This window comes from Simochromis diagramma, unplaced genomic scaffold, assembly GCF_900408965.1.
Source record: "Simochromis diagramma unplaced genomic scaffold, fSimDia1.1 OVJJ01000602.1, whole genome shotgun sequence".
Lineage (NCBI taxonomy): Eukaryota > Metazoa > Chordata > Actinopteri > Cichliformes > Cichlidae > Simochromis > Simochromis diagramma.
This window is the reverse complement of record NW_024387040.1, coordinates 9,953,807-9,979,920: the sequence shown is the minus strand read 5'-3', so window position 1 is coordinate 9,979,920 and position 26,114 is coordinate 9,953,807. Positions and strand designations below refer to the sequence as shown.

Here is a 26,114-nt window from a genome sequence, read left to right as displayed (position 1 = left end):
AAAGAACGTGTCAGTTTCACAGTATAATACTCACACGCTTGACTAAACGTCACAGCCTGCCATAAAACAGTGTCACTAGGTGCCTATGCAAATGGGCTCATAAGTTTAGCCATATAAAATTTTCTGACTGAACACCATGCAAAGTGAGGGCAACAGCAAACCATATGAGGTGTGGTTGACTCATTTATTCCTTCATCCAACATTTAGTCAGCAGACCTTCAGGGAGACTAGAAGCATACTACAGCAGATGGACAGAAAGCCGAGGCTGAAGGCTATAAGTCTTTAAAAAAGCGAGGCAAACCACTTTCCTAAATTTCTCTTTTGCTATCACTTGAGGTAAGTGTCTAATGCTTAATGACTCAGTTTCTGTGCTACTATACTAAATAATCAAAGATTTTTTTCTTCTGCAGTTTCCAAACGACTGAAAAGGACAAAGAAAGGCAGGACACAACCATGTCATTTTGCCATGCTGCTCCTCTCCTCAGTCCTTGACAAGTTTAACACACCGTCACCATGGCAATGCTACAGATTCATCACATCCTCCGTATCAGAGTCCTAGAGGACTCTGCAGAGTGTGGAGTTTTTGTGGTTAACATCTACTGTGGCGAGCCTCTTCTGCTGAGATTCTGGTGCGTGAAGCCCGCCTTCCGAAATGGTCAGGTGGAGCAGATGGATGCAAACGCGCAGACCGCAACGCAGATGGATTTTGTTCTCCGGGTCACACACCGTGCGCCTGACCTCCCTAACAGCCACTACTGGGGTCCGTTTGTGTTGTCGCTGTGCCTCGACGCTCTTCGCTTCCGGTTCCGCCTGCCAACTCGGGCCCAAAGCGGCAGAGAAGTACAAGAGATCATGGAGGAATGCGGTGAACTCATGTTACTGCGCTGAAAGCTTTCAATTATGACCCGAAAAAGCAGATCCTCTAAAGCTTTTACGCATCGCAAATGTGATTTTCTTTTTTGTCTGCTTTGACTCGATGGCTGATGCAGCGATTCACCTCTTGGCTTTGACTGTATACACACTACCAGCTCTGCGCTCTTCTTTGGTCGAATCTGCGGTCTCGCACGCCCACTCAAGCCAGTTCATCCACCCTGGCCTGCTATGTATGTCCGCCCAGAGACAAACCGCCACAACATCACTGGCCTAACCACACACACAATAGTGGGCAGAGCCTGGGGTGCTTTATGATGGGCCAGGCACACCATAACTCAGTGTGGTGAGGATGAAAGAGCAGCGGCAGGAACGGGAAAACTACATGAAGACAGCTCTGGTTACAAAGTTTATGTGAGAGGCGAGAAGGAGGAGGGAATAGCAGGCGGGAGCAGGAGACAGCATGGCACCCTACTGCCCTCTAGTTAAGCTATTAAACTAAACCAATTGAAAAAAAAAAAAACAAGACAACAGTAGTGGACAAAGCCTAAAGCAAATAAAATACTTACCATCATAGGTAAAGTAGCCTCCATCTTTAAAGACTACGACAGCAGGAAGCTCTGGCAAAGATACTGACTGTTGAAAACACAAAAACACCACTTTAGACAAAGATCCATAAATCATATAAAATATGTGAAAAACTCTTTGTACTGGGAAAAAAAAAAAAAAACATCAGAGCTTGTAACGTGTGCAATCCCAGGGCAAGAGACATGCTCAAAGAATCTAAATACATTATCTCAAACTAGGAAAATATAACTGCATGTGTCATTCCCAAGTGCATTAATGACATGTTTGTGAGTGTATCTTTGTGAAATTAATTTCATACTTTCTAAAGACGAAAGATGATCGCCTATTCAAAGCATTACCTCTGGCAAGGCTTCCTCTGAAGCAGAGAAGAAGTAAGTATAGACGATGAGCTCAGAGGCAGCGTCGTTGTACTTCTCCTGCAATAGCAAAAAAAGAAGGAAAAAAAAAAAGGCTTTCGGTATTCAAAGATTGTAAATTATCACTTGAAGGTATTGCAGAGAATGAATTCTTTCTTATATTATGTCAATGCTGCAGCATAGCATTGCCCCTATGATGCAGACTTTTGTGTGGTTGCTAAAGAATAAAAGAATGAAAGTGTATTGATGTATGTTGCTTACTTTGAGAGGAGAATCCCCACCAACATACACAAAAAGCACATCGTGCCGTTTCATCATGTGCTCAAACATCTGCTTGCTGGGAAGGGCTCGGACGGCTGGTCTGATGGAATAAAGAACAAACAAACAAACAAACAAACAAAAACAAAAAAAAACATAGACAGGAGTTCATTTTGATAAGTATTTAAACCTCACAGAGTACAACAGTGATGTGTAATGTCCTAATCTTGGTTTCTGTGCTGCTAGCACCACCCAGTGGCAGTTCAAAAAACCACTGCAGTCCTCAACCCGTCTCCGAGCCAAGCTTTTGATCAGCCCCTCTGTCACGGATCTAGTTTGATTTCCCTCAAGGAGGGGAGAAATCTGTCAGGCTCACTTGATACAGTGGTTTAAAGTGGAGCATCAGAGGCAGAAATCCATTGAGCTATGAAACAAATATGGCCTGGGTTGATAAGCTGCCTTAGATGCTTTTCATTTAGCTTGGCATGTCTTCCTGTGAAATAAGGGAAGTTCTACTCGGCTCTCAGTTTCTCCTCATGTTGATTTCCAAGTGTTGTTTGAAGCCTGTAACTTACCCTGCCACCCTGTTGGCAAACTCTACAATATCATCTTTTGTCCTCGGTCCCTTGTAATTATAGGCAAGATCACCCTTTAACCTGAAAATAATAAGAAAAAAATAGTGAAAGACTGAATATTTCATTGAAAACCCATTCAACACCTTTCACTGTTTTGTGCCAACAGAATGACACCGCTTGCATATTTATGTGAAACTGAATAAAACGGGAATTAACTGCTTGGCAGTCATGCATTCAGGATTTGTATGAAAAAAGAATATTATGCAAGAGGTGTACGTCGAACTAAATTTTCTGATTGGACCGCTCTTTTGACATTTTAGAGTAGATTCTTTTTGCTGTTTAAGCAACACAAATATTTTTTTCCTTCTACTGGTTCTTCCTCATTTTATATAGCAGGTGCCAATTTTTTGTATGCTTTTCTAATGTAGTGTTGGACCCACCTTTGCCCACTTAAAAAATCCTAAATTAATTGGTGGCATAGATTCAGTATAATATTGGAAACATTCCTTACAGATTGTTTACCATGTTCATATAAAACCAGTACACGATGCTACAGAATTGCTGGCTGTACGGCTCTCCCTTTCAACCTCATCCCAAAGGGGGTTTTGGTCGAGAGCCGAGGCGAATGGAACATACAAAACCCGCTGGCATGTCGATGGAACCGGCTTCAGATCATGTGTGCTTTGTGAAATGGTGCCTTACCCTGTTGGCAGTGGCTATCAAGAGATGCACACGGTCAGCAACAATACTCGGCTCGGCAGTGGCATTCGAATGATGTTCAGTTGGTATTAAGGGCCTTAATATGCGCCAGGGAAAAGCATTCCCCACGCAATTTTACCACTAACCCAGCCTGAAGCGTTGACACAAGGCAGCTGGATGCCAAATCGTGACCCTACCATCTGCGCATTACAGCAGAAATCTAAAGTCATCGTACCAAGACATGCTTTTCCACACTTCAGTTTTGGTGAGTCACAGGGAGTGAAGCCTGGTTCGGTCTGGCCAATCAAGTTTCGGCGTGTTACGCATACTGAGATACTGATCTGCAAAGCAATCATGCTCAAAATAGTTGCAGTCACTTTTTTTTTTTTTGGGGGGGGGGCTTAACCAATCTAGCAGTTCTCCTCTGACCTCTGTCATTGACAAGAATCACTGGATGTTTTTCTTTTTTATATCTAATTTTGTAAACTATGGAGACAGCTATTGTAAGTTAACAGGAGTTAGCAATTTTTGAGAAACCATCGCAATAAGCAGTTTTATAAATCCACCTGTTCCCTTTCATGTTATAGGTGTCACATATGTTATACGTTGAATATAAGATATGTGGTATATGATGTGAAAAGAAAACAAATTGAAAACCTAGAATTTAATGCCAGATTAAGCCTTTCTTTTACAGACGTTTCCATCATAATTTTGAAACTCTGCCCATGTTTTATATTAACATCATACCTTTACATATGAAATGAATGCCTTTAACAATAAAAAGCAAATTATCTCACTTAAAAGTCTGTGACCAACATCTGAACTTAAAAACAACAAGCTGTCATACAAACAGCATGTTCTGGTGAAACAGCACCTACCAGGAAAACCCTGTTCACCGCAAAGGTCAACTTAATCTAAATCATTACACCTCCAATAGGGGAAAAAAAAAAGACAAATGACTTTACCTAATTGAGTTCCAGCCGAGAAAACTGCTCGAGTCGAGCTCTTACAACAAGCAAAATGCATTAAGGATTGCTAAGGTTGCATCAGCCCATGGCGCTTAATGAACTCAGGGGGAAACAGAACTCTAAATCAAGTCTCCTTCTGTCACCAAGGGAGGTATCTCGTGTTCTTCGATGGATGTTTCATCACTTGCTTGGTTTAATGTTATGAACCCTGCAGTGATCTTGTGGCACTTTCCCAAATGAGCTTGATGAAACTAAATGGGGAGCCCATTATGTTAGTGTGCTGATAAATGATTCAGCTTCATATAAATGGAGGGAACTCTGCTAAGTTGCAAGATCATTTATCTCATGTCAACATGAGCCCTGCCGTTAAGCAGCTGGTGTCTACCTAAATTCATTCATTTTATAATAAAAAAATGGCACTTGAATTTTAAGACATGATTTGAAATAAATTAAATGGAAAGTATGCGTTAAAACATTTGGACAACTGTATTTGTAGTTTCACAGGTACACTCAGATATACTGTAAGAAAGGCATACGAGTGAAATCAAGAAGCTATTGCTAATTCCAATGACTAAAGGGAGTTTTGCACAATCATCCCACAAGAAATGTGTAATTAACAGCACTCTGAAGTGCCAAACTAATATAATTTTTTTTCAAAATGTGTGAACTGACTTTGTTATTTGGTTATGCCTTAAGGAGAAAGCAACAACACCTTATTCCCTCTTGAATAATTTATCTAAGGGCATCTCCAAAGGCAAGGCAACAAGGGAAAAAGCATCTTGATAATGACACAAAATACACGCAGGTACACTTAGATACAGGAGGTTACAGTGGGGGTGGGGTGGCTAAAGCAATAGCTAGAGTATAAAATATAAATAATGCAACAGCCACATTATAAATTACAGTCCAAAATTACTACAGGTTGGTGAAAAAAAACGCTCCTCTGATTAAATAGTGAAAGGAAAATTACTGAAGCTTCACAAAGACAGTGTTACCTGCAAAACAACTTTAATGGAATAATTAAATATTGTGTTCAAATTTAATTAACCTTTTAATAGCATATGACTTTTTCTAAGTGCTCAAGTATAATAACTTGTTTTTAAAAAAAAACTGCTTGGTATTACTTCCCATAAAGTCTTTAATGAGTGTGGGATATATTCAAATCATTTAACTTCATCTTGCATCTATACCAAACTAAAGAGTGGTACTTACAGTTTTATTGTGGGGTAACCGCGAACACCAAACTCTGATGCCATTCCTGCAACACAGAAAACAATACAAATCATACTTGCTTTTTTTGAAAGGCTTAATCTCCACATCTTGAAAGACGTCTCTCTCTTTGAAAGATTTTAATACCCTCTTGTAATCTTCTTAAAGGATTCAAATGCTCTCCTAATTTAATCTCACTGCAAAAATTAAGTATATCTCTCTGAAGCATTACAGATTCAAAAAGAAAGACGCTTTCCTGTGGCTGGAGAATACGTGTCCATAGATTAATCTTGCAGTTAGCAGCTGCTTAATAAGACACAGAACTGTTGCATTTGTAGAGGTATAATTTTTACTCTAACACACTTGTAATATTGCTGTACCAACATCCCTACACGTCACACAAATGTCACAGTAACTGGCATTAATACTCTAATGTTTATATTGAAAGCATCATGATGTTGAACAACATGGTCCATTACAGAGAAATGTTGTCTCTAGCACATAAAGTAATCACCTGGGGGCACGCAAGCTCCAGGGGAAGACATTAAACTGCTACATGATTTACTCACCAGAGTAAGCCGTAGCATCCATCTTTCCCACACGAACCGGCGACCCTGAGCTCTTCAGCTCAGCTCCTACCTCATGCCATATTGGCTCTAGTTTTTTACAATAGCCGCACCACGGAGCATAGAACTGAAAGAGACCACAAGAATAAAAAAAAAAGCATTCTTTAGATCATGTACAACCTACTGTGAAGTCTTTCATATAATCATAAACTATATTAATAGCAACCTTAATATTGCGCTGTCAAGATTCACCCCATTATTGAAAGGACAAACACAGCTGAGTTAAAGCATTATTGGTAATTAACAGCAGATAAAAAAGGACGAACAATTGCAGTTGTTTAATTTTAAGCTAAGCTTGAAATAGTGGTTCAAGAACTGTACTCATGTCATCCCGTTTTCAAAGAACAGAGAAAAGAGAAGGTGCTTTCAGCTGGTCCTTTATTTCCCAACGGTTCACCACAGAGGATGGATCCGCATATTTGATTTGACACAGATTTTATGTCGGCAGTCCTTCCTGATCCATCCCTCCCATTTATCAGGGTTTGGGACGCTAGTGTATTTTCATATTTTCTACATTGCAGAAGTCTGAACTTCATGATGTCACATTAACAGTACAGATGCAGTGTCTTTAGTACCGGGGCAAAACAAAGGCAGAGTTGTGGTAAAAATAAGGCACACCCTGCTTTTACTAATCAAATGCACTGGTCATTAGCAAATGTGAGCACTGCCATAGAAACAGACATTTTTCCTGTCTGGTGCACTGACACTTGTTTGCCAGGAAGGAACGACATCTGCAATGCAGTGTCTAACTCTTCTTAGAGAAGGAAAAGCTGCTGTCCATCTGTGTTGGAGAGGCTATATGACCATTTCCAAATAATTAAAAGTGCATCATTTTACAGTGAGAACATGGAAAATTTAAGACAATTGTTAATCTTGCCAGAAGTGGACATCGCGGCAAGTTCACCCCCAGAGCATCTCAGACTCTACAGGCCTCAGTTAGCATCTTAGATCTTAACATTAGTTAACAGGCTGAAGTATGGCTAGTCGTTCTACAAGCTAGTAAATCAGTAGACACTGGGGTGTACTTAATTTTTCCACAAACTGCTTCTGCATTTTCATGATTTACTGATAATGACACTGTGTGATATGTCACGTGCTGCTGTCCATCTAAGGTTATATTTACCTAATTTTAAGACTTGGTAAGGAGAGCATTACTTCTATTATGTCCCAATATAAAAAATGTAGAATTGGCAAAAGGTCTAACTTTCTTTTTGCCATGACGACACATTAGCTACCTCTAAGGGAGACTATAATTAAATGTTAAACTCTCTCTTTTTTAATATCTGTCTGTTTGCTGGTAAGATTTATAATACATCAAGGGTTAATGAAATATCCACAGATAATCCTTATGTACCCATATGTCTTCAAAATAAAAACTGTTCTAACATTTTCAGCACATTTATAGAAATATGTCAAAGTAAAATATATGCAAAGGTACAGGACTTTTAATTTAATTGATTGAGGAAAGGTTGAGTTTATGTGAACAATGTAATGAAGTCTTAAGAGCTTGAAAAGAAGGCCACTGGACTTCTTTTGTCAAGCTCCTGAAGCTACCATGACCTGGACAACTGAGAACCTACACAGACACAACGTAAAGTTTCACAGGACAAGAGAAAATAAAATACTAACATGACTCACTATGCTTACCAAACAAAAAGAATAAAAGGCCATTTAGGATAACTAAAAGACAGGTACTGTAAGATGAAACAGAGTTCATGTGAATGAAGGAGAAAACTGTGACATCTATGTTGTCAGTGTTAGGTCATGTTAGCTTTTGACCATTTAATTTGCCTTTTTGCATCTTTTGCATGAAATACACTTCAGCAATGACTGACTTGAAGTCAGACTGTGTTCCATTTCCTCACTTGGAGGAAAAAGTGCCAGACCATCATTCCAGAGCACGCCGGCAGCACTAAACGTAGGGTTTAACAGACAGGCATGCACAAAATGACGACATGCTCATAAGAACAAAACAACCCGCTAAAGGTTGCACGTCACGTCTTACTCCACCACCACAGAAAGATCTTCACACAGAGGTGAGATAGTAGCATGAGAAAGTATGATTCCCCATGCTCTTAATCATCACTTTAACCAGAGGGCCATTTAAGGTACCATTGCATTTTACAAGTTAGGCAGTTATGAAGCCGGTATGACACACCGTGTTTGTCTTCATCAGTGGACGTTAAGTATGTCTGAATTTATGAATAACAAAAAGTAGTGTATTAAAGGCTTGTTTTATCTGGTCTCGTTTAGTGTTTGGTTTTTGTCTGTTTTTTAATCATCATCTTTATTGAAATGTTATTACAAGTCTATTATATTATATGTGTGACTATTACATGTCTTATGTAACTGGTTACGATTCTTTGTATACTTAAAACACTGGTTTGTATCTGCTCTCTTGTGCAAGTTATTTTTATGGCTTTTTCGGTTACACCATATTTTTCCTGTACTAATTTTACACATTGGTGCTTTATTGTTGATTTAATGGCTAACCTAACATGTGACCATGGGTAACAGTTACAGTGGTCTTTCTCCACCGAAAGCCAAAAGGATTACAAAACAGTTAGTATGGCAATAAAAGACAAAGATTCAGTGTTAAGCAGAACTTGTTGACTAATTTTACATAAAAGCCTTTTGCTCCAGTGATTGTCTGGTTTGTTTGAATTTCTTTTTAGGAGCTTAGTTTCAACAAATTACACAAAATATAACAATCTCATCAGTATAAGAAAACAACACAAAAATAAAACTAATGTCACAATTCACCATGGAGCCCATAACGCGCAGCAAAAGCAACTTTTGCTACTTTGGGTGTCGACACAAACCCTGCTTTAAAGCTCTCAGAGCCCCCCGGCTTTGCCGTGCATGCATGACTTCTCATTCACTAATCACAGGGGACTGTTTGCACGACCCCCTCCCTTATGACATCCCACCCAGACTCCCATTGCTTCCGCAAGGGATGATTCAGACAGTGGCGTGCTGGATATGAAGTAAACCATAGCTCAATGGACCCAGATTAGAGTGTGTGTTTGTGTGGGTCCATAATGTCAAACTCACATCAACCAGCCAGACGTCATTCACTCTGGTGTCTTTAAATCTATGGAATAAAGAAAAAACATAGTTGTAACCATTCAGCTGAGACTAGACAGAAATGACAAGTTCTGACAATCAAATAAATCACATTAAAATTAATGAATAATAAAATCAAATGAAATACCACAAAAGACTGTGAGTATACCATATGGGTAAATCTCCCCACAGCAATCCAAACTCATATTTAACGTAAGAATCATATTCTCGCATTTAAACTGCTGACATCTGGGGGGCTGAAAAAAATCAATTAAAGCCTGTGGCGTGCAGACTACTCTCTGCCCATTGATGAGCTAATGTTTAAATTGTCATTGGCAAAATCATGAAAAATGTTCCAATACAAAGACAGGCTTATTACACACAAGAGAGATAATCTACAGAGACTTTTCACCACAGGCATCCAGTTAAAAAAAAATAAAGTACTGTGCAACTAGAAAGAGAGGAAATCAGCATCACCACCATGTATTTTTTTCTGCTAATGCAACCACTGCAATGTGGGCACTTTTTTTACCATACAGGGTTTAGAGCATTGCTAAAGTACAGGAAGTAGGAGCAGTGAGCCACTTTGGATCCACACGGAGCATGATTTCTAAACTCGGAAGTTGCCGTAGCAGGAAGCTGAATTGGTGAATCAGTGAAGGGGGAAAAGCACATAGTAGTGCATCACTTACGTGTCATCTAGGTCTTCAACAAATGCAAGCACCGCTGAACTCAGAAAAGCCGCTATAACTGTGACGGCAAAAGAAAACACTGAAATCAGACAAGGTGTTTATCTCAATGTGAAGCTTTACAGCTTTAAGGTTTCTTTTCCTCCCCAGCATTAAACCTCATGACTGAAGCATCACCAGCTAAAGCTGTCGCCCCTCCGGCTAACTGTGCTTCAGTTTGAGCCGCATTTTCACCAACGGCAGCTGCAAGGGGCCTTTAAACTGATGCTGGGATAGCGTGTGTGGTCCACTGTTATTCGTACAGGAAATACAAAAGCTGAACATACCTCCACAAGCCAGGGAAGCTTTTACTTCTGCCATTGCTTCGAGTGGAAACAGCAAGCAGGAAACAACCGCTAAATCGACCTCCCTCCGCGCATGCGCCGGGTTGCGCAGCCTCCTGAAGGGGTTACCAAACAAAACGGTTCCTCCTTTAGCTTTTTTTTGTAGTTTAATTTTGTTTTAATAGTATTTAAATCACTTTTGATCTGTACCACTTACTACATTTTTTACAGAAGATTTTCATCGACGTTTACGCCATGTTTACGGTCTATTTTTTCCACTTTATGAACGTACACTAATGCAAAAATATAAGTATTTATACTGATGAAACTGCAAGTCAAGGTTTGTGATGCAGGTCGTCCTAATAAACAGAGGTGGTTAATAACAAATAATTAATGAATATTTCTTGTGTTATGTTCAATTTAGTTTTTTATTTTTACATTCCGTTGATAGAACATTTTTTCCACAGTTAAATAGAATAAGAAAGATTATCTAATGAAAACAACACAAGGTACTGATGTTGGTCTTTCTGTTTGTTTGTTACGGGGGGCCTGGTTGCTGTAATTATTTACTTACTTCATCTTGTTGCTGTTTCTTATTTTACAGTTTCCCCCCCCTTTTAAATCAGCAACCTTTTAACTGTACTGAATTTTGAAGAAGCGACACTGATGATGACTACCTGTACCCACCATCAGGTGTCGCTCTAAGATAACGGGCAGCGGGCCAAGCACCTCAATGCCTGTGTACTTCCATAGAATAAAGTGATCATATACAATAAATATCATCAATATTACCATACATCTCTCTGTCTTCACTTTGTTTGTTTTTAGTAGCATCTTAAATACATAAACATTAAAATACTACCAGAATAAGAGAATTTGCCAGTGATTGCCGTCCAAATTTGTGCACTGCTTCCAATAAGGCTCCAGCGACTTGGAATATTTGCTTCTGATATTCATATTTACAAATCATGATTTCCCAACCAAATATTCTCCACTTCTTTGAGTTTGTGGATGAGTATTGTGCACTTATCACTGAATGCCTCTGAATCTCATATCCAACACTAATGATTGTAGCCACCTTGCTTCTCAAGTTACCCACAGTCTACATCTGCCGTTCTATGACCCTAAGGTCCAATCACTTTGTGCACAAAAGACATCACAGGACCATTTGTTTTATTGAAAACATTTATTTGTTTTGAGAAGGTTTTTTGAATAATAATTTGTAACCAATACTGAATATCTTTAAGGTTATCAAACATGTTTGCACATAAACTTCATGTTAGAAGTTTATAATTAAGATTCATATTTACAAACCAAAGGTTCATCTCACGTATGACGCACACAAGTAAATATACAATACATTACAAGGCATAGAATGGTTAGCTTCACAGAATGTGGCTGAAATTTACAAAATAAATAAGAATATTTTGTGTAACTTTATTTTCCTATTGTCTTCACTTGTCTCTTTTCAAACCGCTGGCTGGCACACCAGGCATGTAGCTTTGTTTCAGAGTTTCACTGGCACTGGAGTACCAGCGTTGTGTTGTGTTTTTCCTCATTGCATTGAATGCGTTGAGTACCATTTCAGAACTTCATATTCAAAATAAACTGAATGCCATAAGCTTGCAAAAGAGTCGTAAAGAAAGGCAGAGGTCTTGCTGGAGTTTTCATTATTAAATATGAACGCCTATGCTCGTTCATCAATATCAGACAATTTCATGTAGAACAAAATCTTGGTCCAGAAATTTTAGTGGGAAATTCCAGTTTTTTCGCACCTTAGACAGAAATGCTTATATACAAAATCAGCACGTCATTCTTGTTCAAAAAACAAGAAGAGAAAGCATGAAATACTTTTGTATCCTGTGAAAGAGCTGTACTTTCTCACGGGGTGAATAGTGATCATGACTGTGTTACTAAACAGATTCATGTGGAGGATCGCCATGCTGACGGCTCATGTGCCAAGTTTGTGGAGGGCTGAATGCCTTTGTATTTGGAAGGGCAGGAACCTGGACACAAGCTGTTAAGTTACATTGTAAGGCCACGGTGACTCCTGCAGGTGACAAAACCGCTGAAGCAAAGACAGCTAACACAACACAAATATACATTTTTAGCATTTGGGTCACATTCAAAGAATCTGCAATGCACCACTGAGTTCTCAGTTTCAGAAGTAAAAGTGCCCTCCCTATAGTACAAACATACAAAGGCGTGAATTTTAACCAATTGTTTGCCTTTCTTCACAACTTTTCCTATAGAAACTTGTAGTACAGCAAAGTTGTTTGTCTTCTTTACATAAAGAGAGGACTTGTTCTGTAGACTCCCACACTCAGCTGTCTGACTGAACCCACTCATGTCATCTTACAAAAGTGACCTCAATGGAGCCTTTAAACAAAGCTTTCTTTGCCCCATTTTATCACTCATCAGAAAACAACAACAGCAGTGACATGATTCTGTTTTCCACAGGCTACACTCACTCTTGACACCAAATTATTCCTTTATGGGCAAAAAAAAATGAGCATTTTTATGAAGCTACATGTCTAACATCACAATTCATAATTCAGACAAAACTAATACAAAAAACGTCTCATCAACATCAAACTCGGCAGCATTTATCTGAACACAAAGCAACAACATAACAACCAAACTTTGTATTTTCTTTATATTATTTTATCTGACAGCAGTCCAAGGCCCAACTGAAACATGAAAAGGAATCTCCTGCTGATGTTTATGCTGCTGGAGGATAAGATGACATAATTCTTGCTCAATTCACCATCATAATCAAAACCTCTGTGGTTCAGTCCTGGGACAGATACAAAATTGAAAACCTTGCCCCCCAGTTTGTGGACTGGTGTTTGCTTTGACTGGTCAAATAGGACTCAAAAAGCACTGCGCACACTTCAGTGCCTTTAATTTAGCAATTGCAACAATTTGTCACAGGTAACATCTCCAAGACTAGCTAAATTCCACAAGTGTCTATCATCAGAGCCCATGTTTTCTAGTTTCATTCAGCTTTCAGCGTACTCTCATACCAAAGATCCTGCTGCACGACACAGCAACAAAATCAGAGTTTTCCTGTGAGCTTTAAGCTTTTACAAAAACCAGAACATCTTGCTTAATGCAGGTGGAAACTGCACCACAAAAAAAAATCCTATAAAAATCTCCTTAACTGTTTTTTGTTTTTGTCTTTTTTCCTAAGTGGCATCACTTCAGGAATCAGAGAACACGATAAACCTTAAAGATCCATCTCTTAGGTCCATGAGAGAAAATCATGAATGCTTCCATAAATTACTTTTGCTTCCTAATTTCCACTGTTGCGTAGTCGCCACTACAATCACACCCCAACCTACAGATTTTAGTTCTTTTAAGTCGCCAAACAGCACGTTAAAAGTGTCACTGAGGACTGAGGATCTATACTGTGTGGCTGCCTCAGGTACATCATCTGAAAGCCTTTTGAAGTGGAAAAAAAAAAAAGTAAGGCTCTGGATGAGGCACATCGGTGATGTCACATAAAGTGGATGAAAACAAAGGCGTGTTGATGTAGCGCTCCTCTAATACTACTGTGCAAACTGTACACCCAGCCAACTCCAAAATGACCAATGCTTATTTAAAAAGTTCTTAAAGTCGCTGGAATAAGCAGCAGCTACGTGGTGTGTAGCATTGCATAGTTGAGTTCCACTGAGGACTACATATTACAGCGTGACAAGCCATCATCGACAAGCATCTGGTAGATCAATGCTCATTCCAGGATGTCTGTTTCAAATGGGACCAGATGGTAGTAGGAGAGGTTGGTGACATATGCTTCTGTTTCTTCATCACACACATCTGTTTCCAATGGCAAAAACTCTGTTCCATCTTCATACCTGGCAATAAAACGAAAGACATACTGGGTTAACCAAGGCCTGTGCAGTTTACCCCAGGAATCAAAGGTGTGATGTAAGTGTCGACATCAAAACACTGACAAAACTTTAAAGCCGTGCTGCCATTTATGGGTGATTTACATTGTTTTTGTGTTTCTGTGAAGTACCAAGAGGAATGTGTTCCTCTTTTGCTTTCTACACACACCCAGGGAAGGAAGAGCTGCACAGACACACTTCCTGTGCTATGTGAAGCGGGTGGAGGGTCCTGGGGTAGGTTCACATTCTAGGACCTCTTTACTCACCAAAGCATTTATTGTATGCACTCAAAGGCAAGCATAGAAATCCTCACATTTGTGAGAAAGCAAGTAGGTAGTTTCTTACTCTGAAGTGGCCTTCAATCCTACAACTGTGTTAAACTCACTCTGGCCCTTAATGTGATTTTAAACATAGCTTTCTTGCTCAGTAACATGTGCAAAGGCAGATATAATAATGACTGAGCGATCCTTATACTCACGTATGTTCTACAGAGTCGGTCGATGAAGGTCTCTCTTTTTCTTCGGGGATACTGTGATCGAACACGATGGTTTCTGTGTTGGCCAGACAAAATCCATTGGACCGCATGATTTCTGCAAAATGCAGAGAGGAATATTACATCATCCTTAAAGAAATCATGAAAAATAACTGAAATGTAGTTCTATTCACATTAAATAAGTATATGAACCTGATATCTTGATTGGACTGTCAAAGCATGGCTGGATTCTGTGGACTTTGTCGTTCCTTAGCACCTGATCCAGGGGCGACCGCTCAAAGAAAGTCAGCATCACCTCTGATCTGGAATACTAAAGAAAGAGGTTTTTGAGTACAGAGCTTATGTTCTCATGTAAGAAGCTTTTATAAGTCTATATGACATGCCATCAGATGAAATACCAACCTTGCATGGCATGTTGATTGCATTCTTCAGTAGCCTTTCCACTTCGTTTAACTTCTCCTCAATGTCGGTCGCTTCTTTGATTTTCACCAGCCCTGAAAGAAACAAAAAGAACTCTAAATGATTGCGGTACGCTGGATTTGGCTGCTGATTTGAATTTCTGTCAGTGACATAAAACTCTATTAACTTGATTCCTTCGATTTAAAACCATCCACTGGATCTCCATGAAGTGTTTTACATCTGTTCATGTCACAGGCTGCCGAGGCAGACCGTGTGTGGGTTAGCGTTGAGGGGATGAAACTTGAAAGCCCAAAAATGGACCTTTATTTTGCTAGTTGCAGGTGATAACATACAACAGAGTTAACTGAGAAAATACCGAGTCAAATAAGACCTAGAACTACAACTTAAACTGCGACAATAAACTATGATCAGACATGGGGTAAGAAACACAGACAACACGACGCTGAACACAGGAAGACTGAGGACTTAAATACACACATGAGGTGATCAGGAGAAGTGGAGACACAGCTGACTCGAATGAAACATAATGACAACACAGGGGAGAATTACACAGGACACACTAACATGAGACACCGACCTTCAAAGTAAAACAGGAAACATGACAGGCACAGACTAGACACTGAACTAAACCTAAGAACAAACTCTTAACCAGAATAACACTGAAACTTAGGATTATAATATTCAAAACAGGACAACTAAAGAATCAGAAAACAAACCATAATACAGAAAAAACCCCAAAATACAAGAAACTGAAAATACTGGGTCAAAATGACGCAGAACCATGACAGTTCAAGAGCCCTGGATGATAAATAGTCTTGCTTTTAGCCTTTGAGCTTCCTTTGGGGTCAAACATTTTCCTTAAAAGCATTGCATTATTATGACCTATTCAATGTTACTAACTTCACCTGTCAGTCTTTTTAATGTTGTAAAAAGTGTATTGCAACAACTCTAAGACAGGGTGAAATTTGACGCAGCGGTGCCTTTAGTATAGATGTTTTTGGTGAGCCCTTATCATTTGTACATAGAGAGGGATGTACAAAGAAACTTTCCCTCCATGAAAAGGCCAAGTGTAACTATTTCTGCACCTAGAAAATGAAAGAGGGCGGTCTCTACGACCTTTACAGCCATCACTGTGTTAGCTTTCTGTAGGTCAAAACACAAAAGCCAGACAGATTTTAATTCATCCCAACTCTTGAAAAAGACTGGCTCAAATGCAAGAGTCCTTTTTATTTCGGTAACCTTTTTCCTCACAATGCCCCATGATATTTACCTCTTGTAGGAGGAGAGAAAAACAGACCACATACCATTGTCCTTAGAGCAAGAGCAGGCTGCACACTAACACTGTAAAACTGCCACCGCAATTGCTGGCATTTGTATAACAGCAGTAATAACAGAGGAAAGTAATAATAGGTGGTGGAGTGGCTGCAGAACAATGTCTGTGATAGCACGCTAATCCTGCATAAAACTAGGAATGCAATTTAAGAGGCAGTGGAAGCGTAAAATCAGCACATTTGGTAATAGAAGGCTACCGCCGCTATGAGTGAGCAAGTCAGCAGAGCATCATTTACAGCCAGCCTGCTGACAAAGGGATGTGGTGAGGAGAATAATGATGAAGACTGCAGCCACAGGGATGTGGCTCTGTCTGAACTGACTGGGACAGATGAAATGTAGTCACACAGTGGTTACATGGAAGCACTGAGTAAGACGACCTCTATGCACACTCACAGGCTCATCCATTTATAATGGCCCACAGTGATGACATCACATCCTGGGGGATGTGAAGAGCGATTTGGCAGTTGAATCATGACTAGGTGCCCAATCTGAAGCTTGTGTTGTGCCCTCCTTCTGTTTAACTTGCAAAGTCCTTTCGATATCTGTTTGCCAGACCGCGGTGCAAGAACAGATACGAGTTTTAGGCGAAGGATGTCAAACTCATTTTATATCGTACAGCCCACTTTGATCCTAAGTAGTGAAACTCCTGTTTCTGTTAGTGTAAAGAAGCTTAATTACACATTTATTCTCTGAAATCTCTCAATATAAGGAAGTGAAGTACAATATCAATCCTACGTCTCAATTTTTCTTCGCGATAAAGAAATGCAAACAAAATCTGTCAGCATCTTTGGACTCAAATTGTAAGAAATAAATGTGCAATAATACAGAAAAAATTCTGGTAGTGCATTGCCCAGCCTGACTTGTGATTATAAAACAGAAAGTTTTTGTTCATTAATATAAAGTTATTTTAAACTAAAACAGAAATTTCTGTTGTAAATAGACACATCGGCCATTTAATTGTTTCTCACTTAGTTACATTGGTATGGTATGAATGGCCATAGGGGTGTTCTTTTTAAGTAGAGTTAAAATGTGTTCTTCACATTTTAGTTCACTAATTTTCTTCATAGTTTTCTTCAACGATCTTTTTTGTTCTTGATAAAAACAAGACGATACCTAAATAAGTACTAATGCACAAGGAAAAAGCAATGACGAAGTTTATCTACACTTTTGTCAAATAAAAAGAAGAAGAAATTGTTCAAGAGAGACAAGATCCAACCAGAACTAATTAAGATGTGTAGAAAGGCGGGGCAAGTTTGGAAGTGATTCAATCAGAAGTAAACTCCTTATGCAGTTAGGTTAGACACACACAATTTGATCTGGCCCCGGGAAACAGGGTGGGAACAGGGGTTCAGCTAACTCCCGTGCTCCCTGTTTCTCATGAAAACGTGACAAAATGTCAACGTTAAAAGTAGACAAATGGACATATTACAAATTTAGATGCCTAAATTAGGACAAAAACCAATTCACATTTTAGTCAAAAGTCTGTGATTAAAATAAATCAAAATTTACTGTCAAAATGAACACCGCTGTCTTTCACAGGCTTATTCTGGTCCCCGGGCCTTATGCTTGACACCCATGTTTTAGGCACTTTAAGATGTTTTACTACTAAAGCTAGTGATAGGTTTGTGTCAATATTCAGTCTTGTAAACATGCAAAAATTAGATAAATGTGTTACAGATTGGTCCACTCGACCAGAAAAATCAGGGAGTAGTGTCAGTAAATAAAAGCAGCTGTATGGAGAGTAAGTAAAAATTGTTTAAAATATGTAGCTGAAGTCAGAAAATAACCTCTTGGATTAAACAAGACAAGCTTCACAATGTTGGAAATGTGTCCATGAAGTTCATTAGGTTGTGTTACAGTTGTTCATATTAATTCAAAACCTCGGGAGGTTTCAAGTGTGAGTCAGCAGTCAGCAGTTAACATCTTAAACGGAAACAAAGCCTGGATGACAACGTCACTGCGGAGACTTCAAACCACACCCTGTCTTGTTAGTTGTTATCCTCGGGGACAGATTTCAAAGTTTGTGTCCACTGATGTAGTTCAGTAATGTTATAAATTAAATGAAAAGAAGTACACTTTATTGCATGCATGCACGCAGTCCATCGAGGAATGAATTATGAGGAATAAATCATAAGCATTTAATCTTAGAGATTGGGAGCGATCAAGCTCACAAATTGCTGTTCTTTTCTTCAGAGTCTGATCTTGGCTGTGTCTTTGCACATAAATATTTTCAAAGTGGGAACTAATGGGTAGGGGTGACAACGATGGGACGTTTTTCACTGCATAATCTGGAAGACTGCGTATAACACCCAGACTCAAACGTGTGTGATGTGCCAAAGAGAAGTGTGTGTGTGTGTTTCTGCCAGTTGTGCAAGTTGTAACCACTGTTAATCTGGTGTGTGTAGCTTGATTGTGTGTCTAATTAGAGAGTGCAAATTTCAGCACGTAACTGCTGCCATCAGTTGGCTTCATACGGTGTTAATCAGTCATAAGGCCCAATGTCATGTAAGCATGTTATTGTAGATGACAAATACTGATTAATGTTTATTTTAATCAAACAGCAAAACTTTTGGATGAGAAAAAAAAATATTCATTAAAGAAAGTTTGGGGATTTTTCGGGAGCGGATTTCGTGCCATAGCTTTGGAAATCACTCTAACACATCAATCTTTACACCAATATTAGAGTGCTTCGCTAGATTACTGACATGTGTCTCATGAGTTTAACCCAGGATGTCTCATTTTCTGTGTTGGCTAGAATTACATGGTTGTAAACTGATTTTTCTGCTTGGACTTTCTGGTTACAGTGGTCCATGCACTATAAATAATTAAACAATGCTGTCATTGGTGGTATAGAGCAAATTATTCTACAGTGAAACTATTTTCACTTTACCCTACAGTGACCTCACAACCAGCCATTTTGGCTCTTTTTAGTTGTCTCTTAGTAGCTTTCACTTTTGATTACTGTACTTCTATTTTTAAGAAGAACATGTGACTGTTTATTTACCTGGGGCTGCTAGTTGGTAAAATGTGATCAGTACCACTAATTGTAGTCATTATAAAGGTAGATTATTATAAAATGCCATGGTGACGAGAAGCTCTGTAATATTACAAAAAAATAGAAGCATGTGTATAACAGGAACTCAGCCGTCCCCACGTCTTCCTCATGCACATTATCTAGTCATCCTATGTTGTAAGAGCCACATTTCACAGTTATCTTCTGCAGGGATCTGATAAGCTGCAGTCAGCAGCACAGTACTTAATCATTCAACCACTAACATGCCACAGTTTGTCAACACATTATTCCCGAATACTTCAGTCATCAAGCCCCGGGCATGGTCAGAAAGAAGATGTTACTTTTATTGGCAAGAAGTTGCACCAAGTTGTTGCTGCAGGCCATTTTAATCTTTACACATGCACACTATATTTCCTGCAAAATCTCTATTTGCAGCCGCTACGTGTATGCTGCCATTTGTTTGGTTTGCTGAAATGGCTCAGCTTGATTCAGCTGTCGTTAAGCTGGAAGTTAAAGGAAGACTTTGGCATTTCGAGGAATTTCGTTTCTTGAGTTATGCTTGATGTTGATAGTGTTGCACGTCCACAAAGCTCACCTGCCCCTCCGAGATCATTGATAAATGCAGCAATGTTGTTTTGTATTGATTTTTCTTGATTAGATTAAACAACTATGTTAAATAGCGACGTTTACAGATGACATGAGAGCGGATCGTGTACCTTTGAAAGGTGCTAGGTTAGGTGAATTCTCCTGTCTGTAGCCATTCTGAGCACATTAATGATCAAATTGCCTATTTTCTTCACTCTCATCTAATGCAAATTTCGAACAGACAATGCATGCACATCCCATTTTAAATGTCAAATTGCATGAAAGTGATGTGCACATATTTCTTTTTTTATTATACAGTGCATTATAGGTAGTCTGCCAATTTAATAGCCTCTCCACAGTGTCAAAGTGTCACCTTCGCTGCCTACAGAGTAAAAATTGAGGTTGTATTATATTGTTTAGCATTCATATATTACTGTAAAAAAAAAAAAAAAAAAAAAAAAAGCCTAAAATAGAGAAACTGCTTGAGTAGGCAACAGAAGCTGACAGTTTGTAAGAGTGATTTCAACGCTGTCTGCGTCTACATTCCTTGATCATATCTAGCTCACATGGAATGTGAGCAATTGCTTGCTGTCTGTATGCTCATGGGGTCACATGTAAGGTAAGTGTGATGAGGCCCTGGCAGACCAGCGGTACTAAATATGGGAAGTCCACTCCTCCGCAGTCGCCCTCTTTCTCATCATGACATAAGTCTGAAAAGCTCTGCACGTCTTCCTTGTTGCCTAGACGCAGCACAGAAACAGGAAAACATGACCAGAGCCAGAAATTGTGGCAAAGTGGACTGAGAAAGGGCAGACCTATGTTTTTGTTTTTCCTCAGGATCTTCAATCAGGGCAGCGATTAGATGGGATGCAAAGGAAATATTAAAAAGGGATAGGAATTCAGGAATTCCTCAATTTCTTTTTTAACCCCGTGGCTCACAATCCGTCAATGAAATGCTCAAACCAGTTTCAAACACTAAAATGGTCTTGATGTCTCCTTCAGCTTCATTTATCATTGAGCTATAATCAGCATGAGAGTGACAGACGGAATAAAGAAGTGAAAAGTGAGTCATGAGATCAAAAATGTCTCGTCCCAAAATGCATTCCACACTGCACTGGCTGAGGCGAAGCAGCTAGCTGTCAACAACTCTGTCAGCTATTTTAGTGCCTGAGCAGGAAGCCAGCCTTTCCAGTCCCAGCTAAAGGGATGTCTCCAAAACACTGGTATAAGCTCAGCAAGTAGACACGAAAGCAAAGTGTCGGGGGGGGTCATCTCTCACACAGGAGAGGCTGGGAGCTTTGCCAAATTTGTGACAGTTGTGGGGTATCCAAATCCTGAATGCTGGAGGTTCACACATAGTATACCAAAAGACTGCCCTCTGCAAAGCACTGCCTTATATTTTACTGTTTAAATTACCTGATATCAGTAGCACAAAATCTTTCACGTTCAGTTTTGGACGAACGTTTTAGTTATATTTACTCAAAATTAAGTGAAGTAATTTAAAAAAAAAAAAAAAAAAAAAAAAAATAGAAAGTGGAAAAGGAGTGTGGGAAAACCACTAAAAAGACCCCTGGATTAAGCCAGACACAGGTGGTTGAAAGTGACTGTGAAAGGCAAATATTGCAACATGGTCAAAGACAACGTAAATAGTATGCTTTGGTTGGATGCTCAGACACAGTAAAGCCAAGCTTTAACTTGAATACCCCGCTTGCTTTTGAAGGAAAAACCTTCACTTTCATATCTTTAAAAGAATCACCAAATCTGGAGACATGTGATGGCAAAAATAGTGTGTCAAATAACTGATGTTAACCTAAAATGCTACCATCTGGACTAACTGTTTATATCTCAACAAGTTTATATTTCAGCACCCATCTTCTGCAAAACTGTGTAGTTTTATCCCTCATAATAAAAATGTGCATAAGCAATAGAAATATTTTTGCCGTGGCCTTTGATCCAAGTTTTAAACTACCAGAAAAGACTTGCTCCAGCAGCAAGCTTGTGATGTAAGATGTAAAGAACAGATTTCCACACTGAAAGTCTGCATTGGTACTTAAGGATCCCCATAGGGAATCCAGCTCCCACAGAGTCATGGCAACAAATCTTACACATAGTGTGTCCAGTCTTTTAGGTCCTAAATATTGACATAGATCAGAAACATGCTGTCAGCACAGACTATGTGATAGTTCTATTGATGTGACATCCTAAAGAGCACAGTGTTAATTATTAACCTCCAAGGCTCTGAAGCCTTTCAAATTAGAACCAAGCCTTTGCTGATTAAGCTCTATATTTTTTCTTCGTGTATTCTGCTTTGTTAATCACCAGCACTTTAATCAGCCCTATGGTGTCAATGGATCATTTGCGGATCTGGATCTGACTGCAATGCACAAAGACAACAACTTCTGTACCATCTCTTGCAAAATGTAAACAGGAATATAATCTGCAGGAGGATTTCCTTTAGGGAGTCCACCGCAAACTCCAAGACAAACTTTTCAATTAGTTAAAAAAAAAAAAAAAAAAAAAAAAAAAAAAGTGGTCCGTGCTGATTTAGTTCGAGGTAGCTTCATATTGCTGAAAAATGCTGCAAAAGTCTGGTAAATAGTAGAAAACTGAGCTTCAATTATTTCACTAATTACATAGAAATGCCATCTGCAAGTTTAATTGCTTGAAATGCCAAAATTAGTTTGTTTTCTTTGTTTCGGGACTTCAGAGTAAATATTTCTCTTCTGGAATCTGAAACTCGTAGTGCTAAAGAGGACAGGGTGGCCAGCTTACTTCCTACACTTACAGTATAAATGCAATAGCTACGCTCCTGAACGGGAATATAATAATAGAAATGAGTTATTGCTGATACTGCTCGATCATCGCTTCCTGCCTTGTAGGTTAATAACTGTCACATGTTATCCGCTGTCACACCAACCTTCTATCAGTGGAGATTTGGACAGATCTCGTCTGTCCTCCGGAAAAGACTCCACCAGTCTCCTAAACAGCCGCCCGAGATCAGAGTAACTGCGATGCAAGTATAAAATGTTCCTGTCAGACCACTCGGTCCTGATCTCGAAAAACTCCTCTTCCTCTCCGCTCTGACTGATAATAAGTCGCCGGATCCCGTTAACCCAGCAGTCCCGGACGAACATGTTGACCAGGGACGTCCCTTCAAACACAGCCGATGCCATTCCTCCAAGCCGTCAGTCCAGCATGCTGCGGCGGGCCCGGTGAACAGCAGAATGAGGAGGTGTTCGCGATGACAATGTCAAATACATAAACAAATAAAAGAAGGCAAGGCAACTTTGGTAACTTTTCGACCAGCCTCTGTGTCTGAGCGGCAGCAGAGTGTGAGCGAGAGGAGGATGATGGCTCAGCCCATCACAGGCGTAATCTCAAACGTGGCATGACTTAGAAAAAAAAAATAAAAAAAAATAGACTTTAGAGCCAGAGATAACGCCCCTGAAAAACTGATTTGGTAATATTGATCCAACTGCGGGTTTTTTTCGTCAATTGACCAAAAAAAAGAGAGAAAAAAAAGATCCAACACTAAACCCACACCTCTCAAAATAAGACACTGCTCCCTCCCTCCTTGCGCTTCCAGAGCATTTAACCTCACACTTGGATCAGCAGTTGCTTTTCTTTCAGCGCAGTTTCCTCCCCTCTCCTTCCTCCTTTCTTCCTTCCTCCCTCCTTGACAACAGGCTATTATTATGCAGGGAATGCAAAGGGCTGTGAGGACAAAACTGTCCATCTCCTTGTGTATAATCGGGATCGACAGGTTCAATCATTCATTTTCTTTTGCACACTGTCAACTAGTTATTGGTGACCCTGCATGTGAGGTCGCTGCTGTGTATTTCCATAAAAATCAGCACTCCTAATCTTGAAATGAGATGTTTGGAATGAACCACAGGGAGAAAAATGCCCAGAAAGGAGTCCAAAAACAACTTTTGAATGGACTAAAGGTCCTAGTTCTTGGCAGTGAGAAACTTTGTGTGTTTTCTTGCAGTTGTTTGTGTGTCTTTGTGGTCTTTGCATCTCCATGAGGTCCTGTTATGGCTTTGGGGAACTGGTTTGTATTTCTGTGGTCATTTTGCATCTGTCTGCAAAAAGTTTGTGTCTCTTTTCATTTTACGCTCCTCTCTGCAGTCATTTGATTACATTACACAGAGAACAAGCCCTTACTGTCTGAATCTAGTGAAGCAGGCAGAAACACAGGAGGGCAATGAAATTGTGCTTCTCCAAGATTCTTCATTTCAAACTATTTTATAACTCCCGTCTTCACAAAATACTGGTATTTTTTGCCAATATGTAACCACAGCAAAATGATGCGCTGCTCCATGATGTTGATCTTGGGAGAGAATAACCTAAAGACAGCTGATTTTCTCTGCATTGCTCACTGATGTTAAGCTGAGTGGCGAGACTGGTTAAAAGAGGCTTTGCAAGAAGTCAAAAAGTGGTGAATCAGCTGTACTAAAAGACAGTGGGGGAAAGGACTGTCTGCAAACACTTCTGGTAAGCAATTCATAAAAATTCCACGCAGGAAATAGCATGTTAATAGCTGGTAAAAGCAAGCTGTAAAACACCCCTTACAGTACAGGAACACAATTGCACCTGCACACATAACAGGAATCATTACAGAAAAAATGAGAATTGTTCTGCTGAGATTGGTGAAAGAAATTCTGAGATGTGTAATGTGCACATCACGTTTTATGAGACCGAGCAGGTGGTTGGTGCAGAGTCCGCCTTTGTGCCCCGTTTGTTGCTCACAATTGTACCTTTGTGAGTGACTTAGGATCATAATGGCAAACACGAGCACTCCCAACAAGGAAATCGAGCCAGTCGTGAAAGTATAAAGTTTCAATTTGCCACATTGAAGCTGTCCGAAGAGGATCCCTTCATATTTAACAGTTTAATATCAAGCTGTTTCATAGCTCTTCGCTGCCAGTGAGCACTCTTCATTATCATACTGTCTGCACAGAAAGGCTGCTATGGAAAAAGACTCGAGGGATTCCCACTTCACTCGAGGTCCAACATTGTCAACCACAGATAGAATTTCATTTTGCACTTCCCATGAAACGTTTTTCCCTCTAATTTACAGTTTTATTATCTTGAAGCCTACTTACTGAAAGTGATTTCCACAAATACGAATAGCCGTCTCTTTGAAAGTAAGTAGCAGAGTTACAGTCCCTGGTCATAAAGACGCTGTAATCTCCTTATAATGTATAATACTGGGTAGACAACAAGTGTCCTATAGGAGTGGCCAATTATTGATTTGTAAGAATATTGTTTAAAATAATATAAAGACTAAAACTAACCTGGTTTAAACCCCATTTCAGTTTTCCACTCTATGATTCAGATGCTTTTTGGGGTACTTTGATCCTCATCGTACTTTGTTTTGTTTGTACAACTGCACATCCCTCCATACATCTGGTATGGAAACATATTACATGTCCAAAAGAAAGCATTAGAAATGTTACGGAGCGTCGCACGAGGCCTACAAAATTAGATGATCGCTTGCTTCACTGGTTGTTTACGCCAAGAACTGGGATAAAACACTGTTCTCTCAGATTGCTAGTCACACAGTAGCAACCATTAACCTGCATCATAGCTGTAGCGGAAATTACAGAGTGGAAAGAAAATGACTGTCATTTAATATCATAGTCGCTCTGACAAGCACTGGATGTTGAATTGTCACATGGAGGCGTGCCATGTTGTTTCATCTATAAGTGCTCGCAAAGGCATCCTGAAATGTAACATTCTCAGTTAGCCATCTCTTTAGCTTTTTAGAGGCCAGACATTAATATGAAGGTTATGTTGCACACCTCTAATGTCTGATCGTGTTTAAATAACCGGACGTGTCTAAATTCACGCTCACACACCAAATAAACATGAAACAGAGGGAAATTTACCAAAAAAAAAAAAAAAAAAAAAAAAAAAAAAAACCCACACCTGCTCTTGGCCTCCTTTACTCTGTGCGCATAGGACAGACCCCTCGGCAGAACCCAGTCTTTATTATGAAGGGAGTTTGTGTTTTGCATGACTACAGCACTATTGTGTTGCAGAAATCTATCCACAGACGGGGTTACCTTGTGTCAGAATGACACATGCAAAACACACAGGAATCAATAAGAGCCAAGTTGTCATTGCTGATAACCAGTGGACAGCAGAG

At 39.5% G+C, this 26,114-nt stretch overlaps 2 protein-coding genes and 1 long non-coding RNA gene across 3 annotated transcripts in view; 1 reads left to right on the top strand and 2 right to left on the bottom strand.

The window, feature by feature from the left end:
- Positions 1 to 10,363, bottom strand: part of tmx3b (thioredoxin related transmembrane protein 3b) — a 34,182-nt gene extending 23,819 nt beyond the window's left edge. The window contains exons 1-9 of the mRNA XM_040044008.1: positions 10,231 to 10,363; positions 9,908 to 9,965; positions 9,204 to 9,243; positions 6,093 to 6,216; positions 5,527 to 5,572; positions 2,648 to 2,728; positions 2,076 to 2,175; positions 1,797 to 1,874; positions 1,440 to 1,506 (exon numbers count right to left, since the gene is read on the bottom strand). Coding sequence (XP_039899942.1) covers positions 1,440 to 1,506; positions 1,797 to 1,874; positions 2,076 to 2,175; positions 2,648 to 2,728; positions 5,527 to 5,572; positions 6,093 to 6,216; positions 9,204 to 9,243; positions 9,908 to 9,965; positions 10,231 to 10,264 — 628 coding nt within the window. The 5' untranslated portion in view covers positions 10,265 to 10,363. The remainder of the gene's footprint in view (positions 1 to 1,439; positions 1,507 to 1,796; positions 1,875 to 2,075; positions 2,176 to 2,647; positions 2,729 to 5,526; positions 5,573 to 6,092; positions 6,217 to 9,203; positions 9,244 to 9,907; positions 9,966 to 10,230) is intronic.
- Positions 157 to 1,635, top strand: LOC120741243. The gene is made up of 2 exons (XR_005697581.1): positions 157 to 336; positions 411 to 1,635. It is a non-coding gene; the product is annotated as an uncharacterized LOC120741243 (long non-coding RNA).
- A 1,329-nt stretch (positions 10,364 to 11,692) lies between the features above and the next one.
- Positions 11,693 to 23,516, bottom strand: pxdc1b (PX domain containing 1b). The gene is made up of 5 exons (XM_040043631.1): positions 22,878 to 23,516; positions 15,013 to 15,104; positions 14,803 to 14,920; positions 14,596 to 14,707; positions 11,693 to 14,084 (listed from the first exon to the last, which is right to left on the bottom strand). The coding sequence occupies exons 1-5, from the start codon at positions 23,131 to 23,133 to the stop codon at positions 13,961 to 13,963; spliced, it is 702 nt and encodes a 233-aa protein (XP_039899565.1). The 5' UTR covers positions 23,134 to 23,516; the 3' UTR covers positions 11,693 to 13,960.
- Between the last annotated feature and the right edge of the window lie 2,598 nt (positions 23,517 to 26,114).